The sequence below is a fragment of the Populus euphratica genome, unplaced genomic scaffold (assembly GCF_000495115.2).
Source record: "Populus euphratica unplaced genomic scaffold, PopEup_1.0 scaffold189.1, whole genome shotgun sequence".
In the NCBI taxonomy this organism is placed as follows: Eukaryota; Viridiplantae; Streptophyta; class Magnoliopsida; order Malpighiales; family Salicaceae; genus Populus; species Populus euphratica.
Genome location: NW_011500030.1, coordinates 254,192 through 267,529, shown reverse-complemented (window position 1 = coordinate 267,529; position 13,338 = coordinate 254,192). Strand labels below are relative to the sequence as shown.

At 35.4% G+C, this 13,338-nt stretch overlaps 2 protein-coding genes, 1 long non-coding RNA gene and 1 other non-coding gene across 8 annotated transcripts in view; 1 reads left to right on the top strand and 3 right to left on the bottom strand.

The window, feature by feature from the left end:
- CKL4 (casein kinase I-like 4) lies at positions 1-7,154 on the top strand. 5 transcript variants are annotated; one of them, XR_845557.1, is made up of 16 exons: positions 1-395; positions 491-531; positions 632-701; positions 786-934; positions 1,027-1,122; positions 1,217-1,287; positions 1,410-1,471; positions 1,590-1,653; positions 1,860-1,944; positions 2,067-2,193; positions 2,692-2,774; positions 2,975-3,032; positions 3,755-3,873; positions 4,088-4,272; positions 5,315-5,646; positions 5,722-7,154. XR_845557.1 is itself a non-coding variant. In XM_011050059.1 (16 exons), exons 1-14 carry the CDS (start codon positions 320-322, stop codon positions 4,262-4,264), a joined length of 1,278 nt encoding a protein of 425 aa, XP_011048361.1. In that variant the 5' UTR covers positions 1-319; the 3' UTR covers positions 4,265-4,272; positions 5,315-5,349; positions 5,722-7,154. The 5 variants fall into 5 exon arrangements, 4 of the variants coding, with proteins under 4 accessions (XP_011048361.1, XP_011048360.1, XP_011048359.1 ...); XM_011050059.1 differs by having other exon boundaries at positions 5,315-5,349; XM_011050058.1 differs by lacking the exon at positions 5,315-5,646.
- Positions 2,366-3,723, bottom strand: LOC105142428 (uncharacterized). The gene is made up of 2 exons (XR_845556.1): positions 2,973-3,723; positions 2,366-2,772 (listed from the first exon to the last, which is right to left on the bottom strand). It is a non-coding gene; the product is annotated as an uncharacterized LOC105142428 (long non-coding RNA).
- A 492-nt stretch (positions 7,155-7,646) lies between the features above and the next one.
- TRNAK-CUU (transfer RNA lysine (anticodon CUU)) lies at positions 7,647-7,719 on the bottom strand. Its single transcript has one exon. It is a non-coding gene; the product is annotated as a tRNA-Lys (tRNA).
- Positions 7,720-10,936: 3,217 nt separating this feature from the next.
- Positions 10,937-13,338, bottom strand: part of LOC105142427 (S-adenosyl-L-methionine-dependent methyltransferases superfamily protein) — a 3,889-nt gene continuing 1,487 nt past the window's right edge. The window contains exons 5-9 of the mRNA XM_011050055.1: positions 13,013-13,274; positions 12,069-12,156; positions 11,857-11,922; positions 11,598-11,666; positions 10,937-11,468 (exon numbers count right to left, since the gene is read on the bottom strand). Coding sequence (XP_011048357.1) covers positions 11,379-11,468; positions 11,598-11,666; positions 11,857-11,922; positions 12,069-12,156; positions 13,013-13,274 — 575 coding nt within the window. The 3' untranslated portion in view covers positions 10,937-11,378. The remainder of the gene's footprint in view (positions 11,469-11,597; positions 11,667-11,856; positions 11,923-12,068; positions 12,157-13,012; positions 13,275-13,338) is intronic.

Genomic DNA, 13,338 nt, shown 5'->3' with positions numbered 1-13,338 from the left:
GCCGCCGGCCTCAAATCAAATTACAGGTGCCAAAATGGCTTTTGACGAAATAGTTGAAGTCAGTAGTCAACAAATCAAAATGCCAAAACTACCCTCGATATTTACTCTCTTTTATTTATTTTCGTATCCTTCCTCGACAAATCTGAAAAAGCGACGAAAGCTCTAGGCAAAGCCACCTCCCACCACATCCACCATCTCTCTCTCTCCCTCTCTGCTTTGCTTTTCTCCCCTGCTTTCCGTTTACCACAACTCTTCAATTTTGAGTTTTAGATCCATAAAAAAAAATTACATTTAATTTATCCTTTTTTTGCGCTCTGATATGGAACGGATCATCGGTGGAAAGTACAAGCTTGGCCGCAAGATCGGTAGTGGATCCTTCGGTGAAATATATCTAGGTAAATTGCTACTAGTATTATTATTTTGCATGCATATTAAGCTAATTTTTTTTGATAATTTTTTTATCGTTTTTCTTGCGTGTGTGTTGTTGCAGCTACTCATATCGATACGTTTGAGATCGTTGCTATTAAGATAGTATGTTTTCTTAATTTTTGAGCATGACTTAGTTTTTTGTGTTTTGTTTTGTTTTTATCTACTGTTGTCTAGCTATTTAATTTAATTTGATGATATGCAGGAGAACAGTAAAACAAAGCATCCACAGTTGCTTTACGAGGCGAAGTTATATAATATTCTTCAAGGAGGAAGTATGTATAACATGAATGATGTAATCAGTAGTATAAGTGAGGTTGATGATGTCTATAATTGAGTTTTGATTTGTTTTGATGAAGGCGGTATTCCTAGTATCAAATGGTCAGGAGCAGACGGGGAGGACAATGTACTTGTGCTAGATTTGTTAGGACCGAGTCTGGAGGACCTGTTTGTGTATTGTGGGAGGAAGTTCTCACTCAAGACTGTGTTAATGTTGGCTGATCAAATGGTAGGCAGCTTATAGGCACTCAAATTTGTACCATTTTTAGTCTTATCATGGTTTGTTCTTATTATTATTATTATTATTATTATTTTGGGCAGATTACCAGGATAGAATATGTGCACTCTAAAGGATTTCTGCACAGAGATATAAAACCTGATAACTTTCTCATGGGTCTTGGTCGAAAGGCAAATCAGGTGATGATTTTGCCTGTATTTTCTTTCATTCTTTTTGGTTGATAGACTTGGTTACCATGTGTTGACACGCTCGTGCTCCTTTTGTTTACATCAGGTTTACATAATTGATTTTGGGCTTGCAAAAAGATATCGAGATGCATCAACCAATCGTCATATTCCTTACAGGTAATCTATCTTTAGTGAGAATTTGATGGGGAAAGCAAAATAAATGTGTCAGGAAGCAAATTTTGATTCAGAAGCGATTATTTCCTCATCATTTTTGACCTCCTAATTGTTTTGCTGTGCAGGGAGAACAAAAACTTAACAGGAACTGCACGATATGCCAGTTGCAATACTCATCTTGGAATTGGTAAGCAAGGAGATATTATCATGTATATAAACCTGCGTGTATGAATAAAAAGTTTAGTTTTTTGACCTTTTCATTAGCATCGGTCCTGATCCCACTTCATTCTGTGTTTTTGTGGCAGAACAAAGTCGGCAGGATGATTTAGAGTCACTTGGCTACGTGCTGTTATATTTTCTGAGAGGGAGGTAATTTCATTGGCTTCTCTTTTTGGCGGACTTTTTTTTCTCTTGCAGTTAAAGTTATGTACTCCTAGGCCTGAAGTTTTGGCTTTGTTTTGTGTTTTGTTGAGGTATTGGGATTATCAAGTTATCACATTTCCAGTAGCTTATGATGATCTGGAGTCTTGGATTTTTGAAAAATTAAAATGACTCAGTTGTGCCTGTGGTTTTAGTCTTCCATGGCAGGGTTTAAAAGCTGCCACAAAGAAGCAGAAATACGACAAAATATGTGAAAAGAAGTTATCAACTCCTATTGAGGTGTGTGTCTACTATTGAAGTTATCAACTCCTATGTGAATAAAAGTAATCAACTCCATTTAATTATTCTGAATACTTTAGCTTGCGTCAATATAATTTTAACATACATTTCTTAATTCTCAGGTTCTGTGCAAATCCCATCCTGTGGAGCTTGCTTCATATATGCATTATTGCCATTCGCTGACATTTGATCAACGGCCTGATTATGGATTCTTGAAACGCTTGTTTCGTGATCTATTTTCCCATGAAGGTATTGACAAAGAAAATGTTGGTATTGCAATATATTAGTAACACAAAAAGGGATTCTTGCCTGGATATCTTTCCTTGTGGCTGCAATCACAGGCTTTTATAATGAAACCACAAAGTGGTCTAAACTGATTCTTGTAAACTATTATACTTTCTTGGGCCTGTTCTTTGTCTTCCATTTTGTTTTTACTCCATGTTTAACCAACAGCAGTAACAAGTCATGAGCTTAGAGATCTAATCAGGTATTTTCATAGTTATTAGTGTGGTCCTGTGCATTGGAAAACAATCTTTGCAAAGGAAAAAAAAAAACTAAAAATCAAATCACAAATCGATCTAGTCTTTATACCACAACTATAAGAGAAGAAAAAAAGTTGGGGTGATGGTAGTGGTGGTGCTATACTCTCTCTATGGTCTTCTGAACTTGAGGGATGAAAATTACATTTAAATGCTTCATCTGATGTATCTGAATTGGTGTCTTCATTTTCCTGTCCTTTCATGACAGGATATGAATTTGATTATGTGTTTGATTGGACAATCATAAAGTATCAGCAGGCACAAAAGAATAGATCTCAACCTCGGTCATCTGTTAGTATCCTTGCCTCTTGTATTTTTATTTATTTCCTCAACCATCTTTGCTTAAAATGTTTGCATTAGTAATCACAGGGTTTATATTCAGGATCAATTTTTTAGTTACATGAGCTGCAATTGTATACAATCTCATTTTTTAATAGTTTGAAATTTGGATAGTCATACTCATAACAAAATTCAAACCTTACATGTTACAGCCAAATCCTGGGGTATGTAGCAGTCATGCAGTGCAGACAGACATGGAGAATCATCAAGGTTAGATCCTGCTGATGCACTTTGTGTGTTACGCACCATTTTACTGTTGCTATAACCAATGATGGGTTGCTGTTGCTATAACCAATGATGGTTATTCATATTTTGAGAATGCTACATAGAAGTTCCTATCTTCTTCATGGCCATACAAGTCCCTTTGTGTATTATGCACCATTTTACTTGCTAGATCTCCCTATGATAACCAAACTCTTTTTGGCATCGGCTTGACCACATTACCGTAGTCTATTTAATCTCCTTGTTGTGGTGCGTTCTGTTATCTTTATCTCCTTATAATCGGAATGGAGTAGATCGGTTGTCGCAATAAATTAAAAATGCTCCCCCCTTAAGACAAACGATGCAACATGTCTCTTAAAACATAAGATGTACTTAATCAAAGGCTGTCAGAATCTTGTTATCATAGATTTGGGAATTGATTTGTGGAAAGAGTTACATGGTTTTAACCCCCTTTTTCAACAAGCACACTTTGTTAGCAAATGATATGTGGTTAAATCAAGTGTTTTTATGATGCATGAAAGATGATCTGTAAAACTTATTTACAGAATTACTCAGTTGATGAGATTGGCTTCCGAATGGAACAATAATTAGGTAGAGGTGCATGTATATTTAGGAATATTAATCTATGTTTTGCATGTTTATATAGACATTTATCTTTGTTGATGACTTGGTTCTTATTTAGATATACTATGACTTGTTCTAACTTGCAGGAAGTCATAATGCCTGTTATTCATCTGAGATCATGCGATCAACTGGTCCTGGCATACGCATGCAATCAAAATCAGGGATGGGAAAGAATCTGATTTCTGATATTCATGCTGACAAGAACGTAAGTTATACTTCCAACCAAATAAGCAAATAAGATGTTTTTATCACACTGACAGTAAAGTAAGTCTTCTGGCTACTTATAATGTATTGAATCCCATTGTTCCTGTGTTGCGTTATTGAATTGCCAAAGAATACTGTGAATTAATCACCCCAAAATTGCCTTTCATGGATTGATTTTAAAGTATTATGAATTCTAAAATTGATTTCTTTTGTAGATTGTGAGTGAACACATACCATCCACTTCATTTCAAGTTGGTGGGACATCAAAACGACATGCCTCAAAGCCTGTTCTGCCAACTGAAAGTGCTAAGCCTGCTCATGGACACAACAATAAAATTGGTCCTTCCAGTAGCTGGATATCATCATTGCAACGCATTCATTCTGCAAAGTGAGCAAGATGGTAACTTTTCTTGTCCATACATCAGTCGTGCACAAAGTTTGGGTACATGCCTCTGGGAATGCAATTATACTGTTCCATTAACAATATGGTTGATGCAATACCATTCATTATGTTTTAGCAATGGATCTGGTTAAGAGGATTCTTGTGATACATCTATTGGAGGCAGCAAAATCTTTGGTGATTTGGAGTCATTGTTTCACCTGTGTCTGGTGAAGAAGTTCGATTGCATATTTATGGGCCCCAGTGTACTATGTTCCTCTAAGAAAACCTGCTCACATTGTTTTTTCTTAAGGTGACTACAAGCACTTTGGTTACAAAATATCGACTATCCAAAGCCTGGTTTCTGTCCTGTACATAGATGTCGTGAATGACAATAGAATACTGTATTTATGGATATATGTAATGAATTTAAATGTGAAGCTTATGCCCCCCTCATCACATTTTTTTGCCACCAGGGGATATAAAAAACCCCTTTTTCCATGTGGATCACTGATGACAATTTTCCTTGTTTTGATTGATTTATAGTTCCAAGTTCCTGATGTGCTCTTACTATGGTATCACTGGAGCCTTAAACAGTTCCAGGAGCATTTTGCACCTCAATCACTGGAAATTCCTTATTTCTAATGAATATTGTTACCATGTTACACATAAATTCCCCATGATTCTTTCTGACACAGGAGAATTATCGAAGTCATTTTGACATGAGGTTATTGGTAAATGTAATAGATGTTTTTCATGCAAGTGTAAGAGTGTAAGCTGAACAGGATTGATAATCCACTTGTTTTATATGCCAGAAATTTCATAAACATGGGAAAAAAGTTACTGTCTCTGAAGATTTTTAAATGCTGATAAACAAGTTGTAGAAGAAAGATGGATTTATACACTGAGATGCATGTTTCTATGCATTTAAAAATGTGATGAAGTCACCAGAACGATTTGAAGTAGTGTTGTTTTCAAACGATCTGTTATACATTGTGTTTTTGTTTGATTTCTATTTCTTGAATGTGCTCTCTCCCTTTTAACATATATTCCTTTCCTGAAGGTGCTGATGAAGAGAAATGAGATAAGCATACTATGGTCCTTGCTGTCCTTTTTGTAACACTTCTTCATTGCAGCCTTATTTTGGCCTTCTTTTTTTCTGTCCTGTGTCTTTTTCTTCAGCCTGCATTTGATATGCGACTCATCTGTCCTTGTCTTGATTTTAACCTTCCTGTTTCTTAAAATATAATTTCCTTGATTGCTCAGGTTCACCGAAAATCATAAGTTTATTCAGTTCTATTAAGTTGATGTCCACAAGGTTATATGAACCTGTAGCAAATTGATATTCATGCTGTAAACTGTTCTAATCGTCTCTCTATTACTAGTTCATACTTGGTAATTTGCTGGAGTACATTTTTCTCTCATCTACAGCATCCAAAGGAATGAATATAACCAAGAATTATCATGCAGGGATGGCAATTGAAGACCATAAAACAAATGTTTCTTTGATGTTTACCATTACTTGGGTTGGAAGAGGTTGCCTGACTGCTGACCAGGGAAGATGTTAATGACATTTTCCTGCTGGTGTATTAGGTGGATCCACGTTTCTGCAAGTTGGTAGTTTCTTCAGCATGTTTGTGCAGTCAAGTTGCATCTTTAATGCAACTGGCAGATTGTGAAATTGGTCATTTTCTTGTGAAAGTAGAAATAAGCCTTTGCCGTGATAAAGCCAAGGAGCATCAGATGTAAGAATCATTATGTAGGTTGGGCTGGTTGTAATTGCTCTAAGAACGGAGCCAGCAACATAATCAGCCATTTTGGTAATCATATGATTTGAAATTGCGGCTTCTAGTCAAAGCCGCAGACGCAGAATACAGGATGGGGAATGGGATAGTGGTATATTCTCAGTCTATTCAATTTGTCATTTACACTACTGGAGTAATTGCTTGCATGGGTGTTCCCCGCATGTGTTTGTATGTGCTTGGGATTGGTGCAGTTGGGAGATTTGGCACGCCCATGATCATTTTCAGCTACTGAGGCAGTATCTTTGGTCCTTGAAGAGCCTCTTCATACAATATTACTAAAATTAAGATGTTTTGACTTTGCGAAGCATGAGTGTGCTGGGTTTCAGCATTTGCCTGGACAGTTCTATAGAATTCTATGTGATGCCTTGAGGGGCATATCATGCTATTTGATATGGTTGTGATCATTGACTTAGAGTACTCCGCTAATGTGCCATGAATGTTCTCGTGGGGCAGTTTGAAGATCTCGTTAAATTGAAGCACTGATATGACCATGTGAGAAAACGGGAATCCTCCACTGGAAGGTCTTCGAGATAGTGTGTGCAAAGCTTACTCGGCCTCTTTTTGTTTTTTAGTGCTAAGAATTTGTACTGCGTTTGTATCTCATGCTGCCATGAAACAATCCGGCAAGTGTTCTTCGGTGGTAAATACTTGATTATCTCCAAAATCTCAACCGTCCTCTCCCTTCAAGCCAGGAAGTAAGAGGAAGTGCATGAAGACTGCTGGCTAAGATCCATATAAGGGTTTTCCTGGGATCTGAATGTTATCTGGGTTCTGATAGAGAAGCCTGTGCCAAAAATGACAATCCTTACAGGGTAAGTATAGCGTGCGCTCTTCACGAAATTCATGGAGGTCATCTTGTTGTGTTCTCCCTGGGTGTGCTGCTACTTCTCCACCAAGGTGCTCAGGGACTCGGCGGTAGTCTGTCGTGGTAATGTACGTTAGAAGCAGGAAAGATGGGAGGCTTGGTTGAATTAAGGGCGGAGGAAATTATTCCTTGGCAGATAAAAATAAATGTTAGTCTAAAGTAATGGAGCCATGATATACTAGATTGGGACCTGTGCTGAGTGCCTGTTTATTGGATCTACCGTTTCCGTTGAATCATTGACGAAATCATGCGTTAACTAGCGGCATTCACTAAAAATTTAAAAAATAAAACATGAAATACGAAATTGATAGCCGGAGGACCATTGACAAAACAAAATGAATTAGTTTATTACTTGTGTTGTGGTGGGTGGTGAATAATAATAAAAAAAAGATGTCAAAAGGTTATTAAATTTTAAACCATGCGTGTAATAATGTACTTTTCTTTTAAAAAAAAATCATTGCTTTAACCAATGATCATGGTTGTTTTTAAATTTTTATTTTTATTTGAAAGCATATTAAAATAATGTATAGGCAAAGAAAATTTAATTTTTTGAAAAACTTTATGTTGACCATTTTTTTATAAAAATAATTAAAAATAATAATTTTAAATAAATTAAAATTTATTTTTGACAAACAGCTTACTCTTGGATATAGAAAGCGAATACAAAGGAAAATACTGGATAAAAAATGTAGAAAGAGAATAGAAAAATGAAATAGTAGAGAAAGCGCCCACCGTGGGGCTCGAACCCACGACCACAAGGTTAAGAGCCTTGCGCTCTACCAACTGAGCTAGACGGGCTCCCTGATGTTAATGTACAATATCAACTAAAGGTTGATTTTGTCCTCGCAAAATTCCTAGGATGCTTTGCAATTTAAATGGGTTGTTGAGATGTGCTGCTTTTAAATTAGTGTGGCATTATTCCCAATTCATGAATTGTTAAATATCATTCCACATTTATTATATAACAAGAAAATAAACGTAGTATAACCAAAACATTTTCAATGAAATTAGAAATGGTAACAGGGAATGATTAAAAAAAGATAAAATTCAAATATCCTTATAAGACTATATTTCTAGATATAAATGTAATGTCACTTCTAGTTTTATTTTTTTTAATCTAATTATCATAATTTATGGAAAACATAATTAGGGGTGTTTTGACTTAAGAAATAACAGTAGATTATGGAATTTGAATAATAAATTTTAGAGCGAGAATAGCACTAACGTAAATTATTGAACAAATTATAGAATGATTTAACAGTGCACCGCCAGCAGATACATACGTGCCATTCCTTCATAAGGAGAGGGGTTGGATCTGGCAAATCCTGATCACACTCAGTACGGATTCTAAAATATTGAAAACATCCCTGTAAAAAATGGAAATAAGATAGAAGAGATGCAAGCATGCCCATCAACAGTTCTAGTTAGAACACTGAAAGCACAAACCAAGAATCATTCTCCAACGCCAGCAAAATGCTCTCACCACCCGAAAGTGGAGAAATATTTCGGGCTGATCGTTTGAACACACAAGAAGAGAAGGCCAGACGTCTTCGTAACTATGGTCGGAGAAGATGGTTGACAGGCAAGGATTAATGGATCACCCCAATATATAACAGTTATTTTCTGGGTAAATGGATATGACCGCTTCCGTTCCTCAAGCTCTTCAAAACAGTCACAACTTTAGCCAGCACAAACCCAGGTTCTTTCGTGTCAGCTCCGACCATATCTGCCAACAACTTAAGCTTCTTTCTCGCTTCTTCATGGGAAAACAACTCATCAATATTGCATTCTTCATCCTTCAATGTTGTATCAACGACATCCAGTCCCTGATGACATGAGGACTCTGCGTCAGACATCGAGTCAAAGTCTTCCTCGAAGGTGCTAGAGCGCTTGGACGAGTCTTCCTCACCCGGAATCTCCAGAACCGTAGACGACATGGTTCTCTTACCCCTGCCTCTCTCTTTCTCAGCAGGCCCACGTACAGCCGCAATCTTCATGCAACCTAAGTTGTCAACGTGGGTCTTGGGTTTAGAGTACAAGGCTGTAATGGAACCGCTGGAAATCCCATATCGTTGTTGCTCAACATTACAAAACAGCTTTGAAACCGTGGAATTCTGATATCTTGAGTGCATTGTCTGGTGGAGAGTGTAATGGAAATTAGATGCATCCTAAGGGGTTTTAAACTAGTGGGACAATGGCTTTCAATTATTGCCATAATAATTACAGACCGTTCAGGCCACATAGAGAGGGGGAGGAATGGCGCCCATTGTAACTGGAATAATTAAATCGCCATGATGGAGATTAAATGGGACAGTTTCTTTCTGTTCCCCTTCCACAGCTGGAACCCATCCCTAGGTTGGTTCTTCTTGTGCGTGAAAGTTAACATAAGCCAAGCTCACGGAAGATACTAAGAACAGTTAAAGGAAACCTAAGCCTTAACAGACAGCAGACAAAGATCAGTCTGTTTCCAGATCATTTGTGTGCTCGAATTTTTATGGATTACAACAGCCAAATTGGTTGAAGAGGGTCATTATAGACAGGACCGGAGCTACATCCAAGTTAACATTACATCAACGATTAACAGTTAACCATTGCCAAAGTAAACTAAAGGGTTTTTATTAATCCTTTCATTGTTCATACGCTCTATGGACTGCCTGCTCTAGTGCGCATGGATGATCCTTTTCAGTCCTTGATCAGTTGTTAGTTCAGGATCTTGAACTTCTTCTTTTTTCCCGTTTTCATACTTTTGTGTTATGTTCATATGAGTCATTTACTCTTTCTTTCATTGTTCCTCGTGATCCGAATTGCTACAGTGGCTGGATTGATCCTTATTTTTTTTCTCTTTTGATCCTTTAGCAATTATTTGTTTTGGTCAATGAATCTTTTATTTATTTTGTCCTTTCATGTTATGCTTATTTATTTTTAAACCTTATAACTTGTTCCAATTAGAGTATTGTGCTGTGTTTGCAAAGTGAAAAAATGTGCCCACATGAAATTAATTTTCAATTTTACAAAGTATAATTTGATTTTATCAGATTAAAAAAGAAATTAACATGGATTGAATATGATACAGAAACAAATCAACAGTACATTTTTCATATTTACTAATTATAGAGCACATAAAACTACAATTTAATCTTTATTATTTTAATTACTACTTATTTTATTTAATATTATTTTTAAAATTGATTTTTTTTACTATTTCATTTCTCTTATTTTTCATCATTGCTAATTTATACTTTGATGGATTTTTTAAATATATTTATTTTATTTTATTTTATTTTTTAATATTATATTAACTTTTTTAAAATGAGTTTGTATCTACAATTCAACGAGGTATGGATTTTGGAGTTTAACCTAGGTTCAGGAAATTTATGAAGTTCATTTTTGTTCCTTTTTTGTAAGTTTAAGTTCTTTTTTTTTTTTAATTTTATCTTTCAATATTAATATTTTAAGAGGTTTTTTAATTTATTTATAATTTTTTTCATAAATGAATTTTATTTTTTAATTTTATTTTTTTTATTCTCAATGATAGTTCTAATATGTACATCTAGCATAATATTTATTTTTCTATTTTACTTAATTAATTTAATATATCTTTCTATTTCTATTATCATTTGATTGAATGAAAATTTATTTTAATAAATATAGCTAAATAAATATTTTTTCTTACAAAATTAAATATCTTAATCTTCTTTTATCTCTTAATTTTTTTAATTTTATTTTTTAATTATCATTTATTTTTATTTATTAATACAAACTTCTCAATTTATCTGATTATATGTGTAAAATTTTTAATTTTCCCTAACAAATTTTTAAACTATAAAAACATGTGGAAAAAAGCTTGCGTACAAAATTTTTTGTTAAGAAAATGCAACCAACCAGCGACAAAAACACGGGTAAGTACTAGTGATGATCAATTGGGCGTTGGACGAATTGGAGGCTCGCTGGGCTCTCAGTTTAGCACACGCCCAGACAATTCAAACTGTGTTTCACAAAATCTAAATGCGAAGGAGATTTTGAAAGTAGAAATAGAGCTAGATAACGAAGCATTAGTAACATTTGCAGCATATATGCTAGCGGAGCAGATACAAAATTGGAGGACAAATTCCCTTCATCTATAATGAATTTTCATGCTTACCCACCCTGAAAAGATGAGGTAAGATAAATGTGAAACACCATGTAAACATTTGGATTGGAAGCTTCCCACAGGTCACAAAGCCCCCACACTACTCCTGCTGCCTCTTGCACACATGGAATGCTGCATTGCCGAGCTGAGCCACATGCGCATACTTGATTCATGATTTTGAACCTATGCACTGATGACTAGGTTTGTTGGTTACAGATCATCAACTGACCCCACTTGCAAAAATTCCACACACTGGATCCGTCAAGAACCAAGACCATTGCATAAAATTAGGCGACTCATGCGTGCTAGTTTATCTTCCTTTACTTAGTCATTTATGGTAGACAAAAATGGGTCTATCAAATCCAGCTTTGCTGCCTGACAAGCCATCAGTAATGTCCTCTACCCGTCTAAATCCAATCTGCAAATATTCAGAATGTCATGTACATGAAAAACTTAAACAGAGGCAGATACTGATAAAGAAGAGACCCATAAATGTCCATTTCTCTGTTCAATCAACCTTGTTATTAGGGCAAATCATGAAACATACCTTATCCAGAAGAATCTCCCTAAAACTTTCCGGACGAAACAAGATAGTTCGATAATTCATTGCTGTTGTCTGCACAAGTGGAAAAATGCCTTAACCACATTGAAAAGTTCGTAATTCAATAATAAAAATCTTGAGTTTTAACAACATTGAAAATCCAGTATGTTTATCTAACAATCCTAAAAGGTTTTTATTCTGTTGTTTCAGTAAAAGAAAAAGATACCCAGTTCCTACAATCTGCCAGGTGAAAACCGATTAATACCTCAGAGACACGACGATTCTTCTCATATGACTGCCAAGGTTGAGGTTCTAGCACTAGAATGCCACCCTGCCAAAGGTAAGACACTAACCTTCAATGTACACATCAGAAATAGTGTGTTGTGTGCTAATGAAACAACCATAACCAAATTTCATGAACAACTTTGTAATGACAAGAAAAATATTTAGCATAAGATAAATGCATATCACATTTACCGGATGTAGAAGCCTCCATATTTTTGAAAATAAAGTAATCAATCCATCATCCCCCCAGTTCAGATGAATCCATTTTGTCACACTCAAACTGCAAACACACCATAAATCACATAAGGCCATATCCCTCAATAATGTAAATAATGCATATAAAAACTTAAAAAAGAATCAATATCACAATAAAGTACAGCAATGAGGATCTACAAAATGCCAAGAGGTCATTCAGCATGCATGCACAATGAGAAAGGGTAAAAAAAGATGGAGAGGATAGTTCTGCAAGTCAAGCCCTCTGATTATTTTGTCTTCTATCAGCAAAGCCTTCTTTGAAGAAACAAATTTCAAGATACAGCATCTAGAAAAATAAGTAGTAAAACAAAAAATAAGGGGAGTTAAGACACTTCTTTCCATGTTACTCTAGATTTAACTAAAGAGGGTGAATGCACCTCCTAGCATGTTAGTTTAGGCCTAACAAAAACAATAATGTTCAAGTATGGTCACTACAGAATCCGTCACATACAATTGCATGAAAGGATATTAATTTGGACTAGCTGTGACAGGAACCCACTTTTCTAAAGATTACAGATAAAACAGAGAAGATTTGCTAGTGCTGCCTGATTGAGAAGACTTAAGTATCTAGGACAAGGCAAAAGAATATTTGACAGGAATTTATTCCATCTAGTCCAGTTCATTTAATGGAACATAAAGATTTAACCTTATGTTTTGAAAAATGAACAAAAGAATTAGGACAATGCTATATAAAATGAAATACCCAATAAGTGAGGCAATAACAACCCAGTAATTTATTCAACTCTATGGTCAAGATACGTGCAAGATAAAGTTGGCCAGCAGTGAAATTAAAATGATCTCATTCTCTTGACTGTTTTTCTTAATCATGCCTTCATAAATACATGTTCACAGGACACGAAATAAATAAACGAGGAACTTACCAAAGAATTGTATCATATTGCTTCTCTGATGGACGCTGACTCTGAACAAAATTTTCTTGTCGGAAAGAAACTACTTCAAATAGATCTCCTTTGCTAGAAGCTGAGCTGTCCTCTTTTGTCTCAACCGAAGAAGCAGATGCACTATGCTTAGCACCATTTACCTTATTTTTAACCTCCAATCTGGCAACCTTTGTACTGTTTTTCTCAACATTTTCTGTTCTCGCAAATTTTCTCAAATGCCAATATGCATCTGAAACTCTATCTGGTATATATATATATATATATATATAAAGAAACTCCATTAGTTTAGCAATCTCAACGCTCTT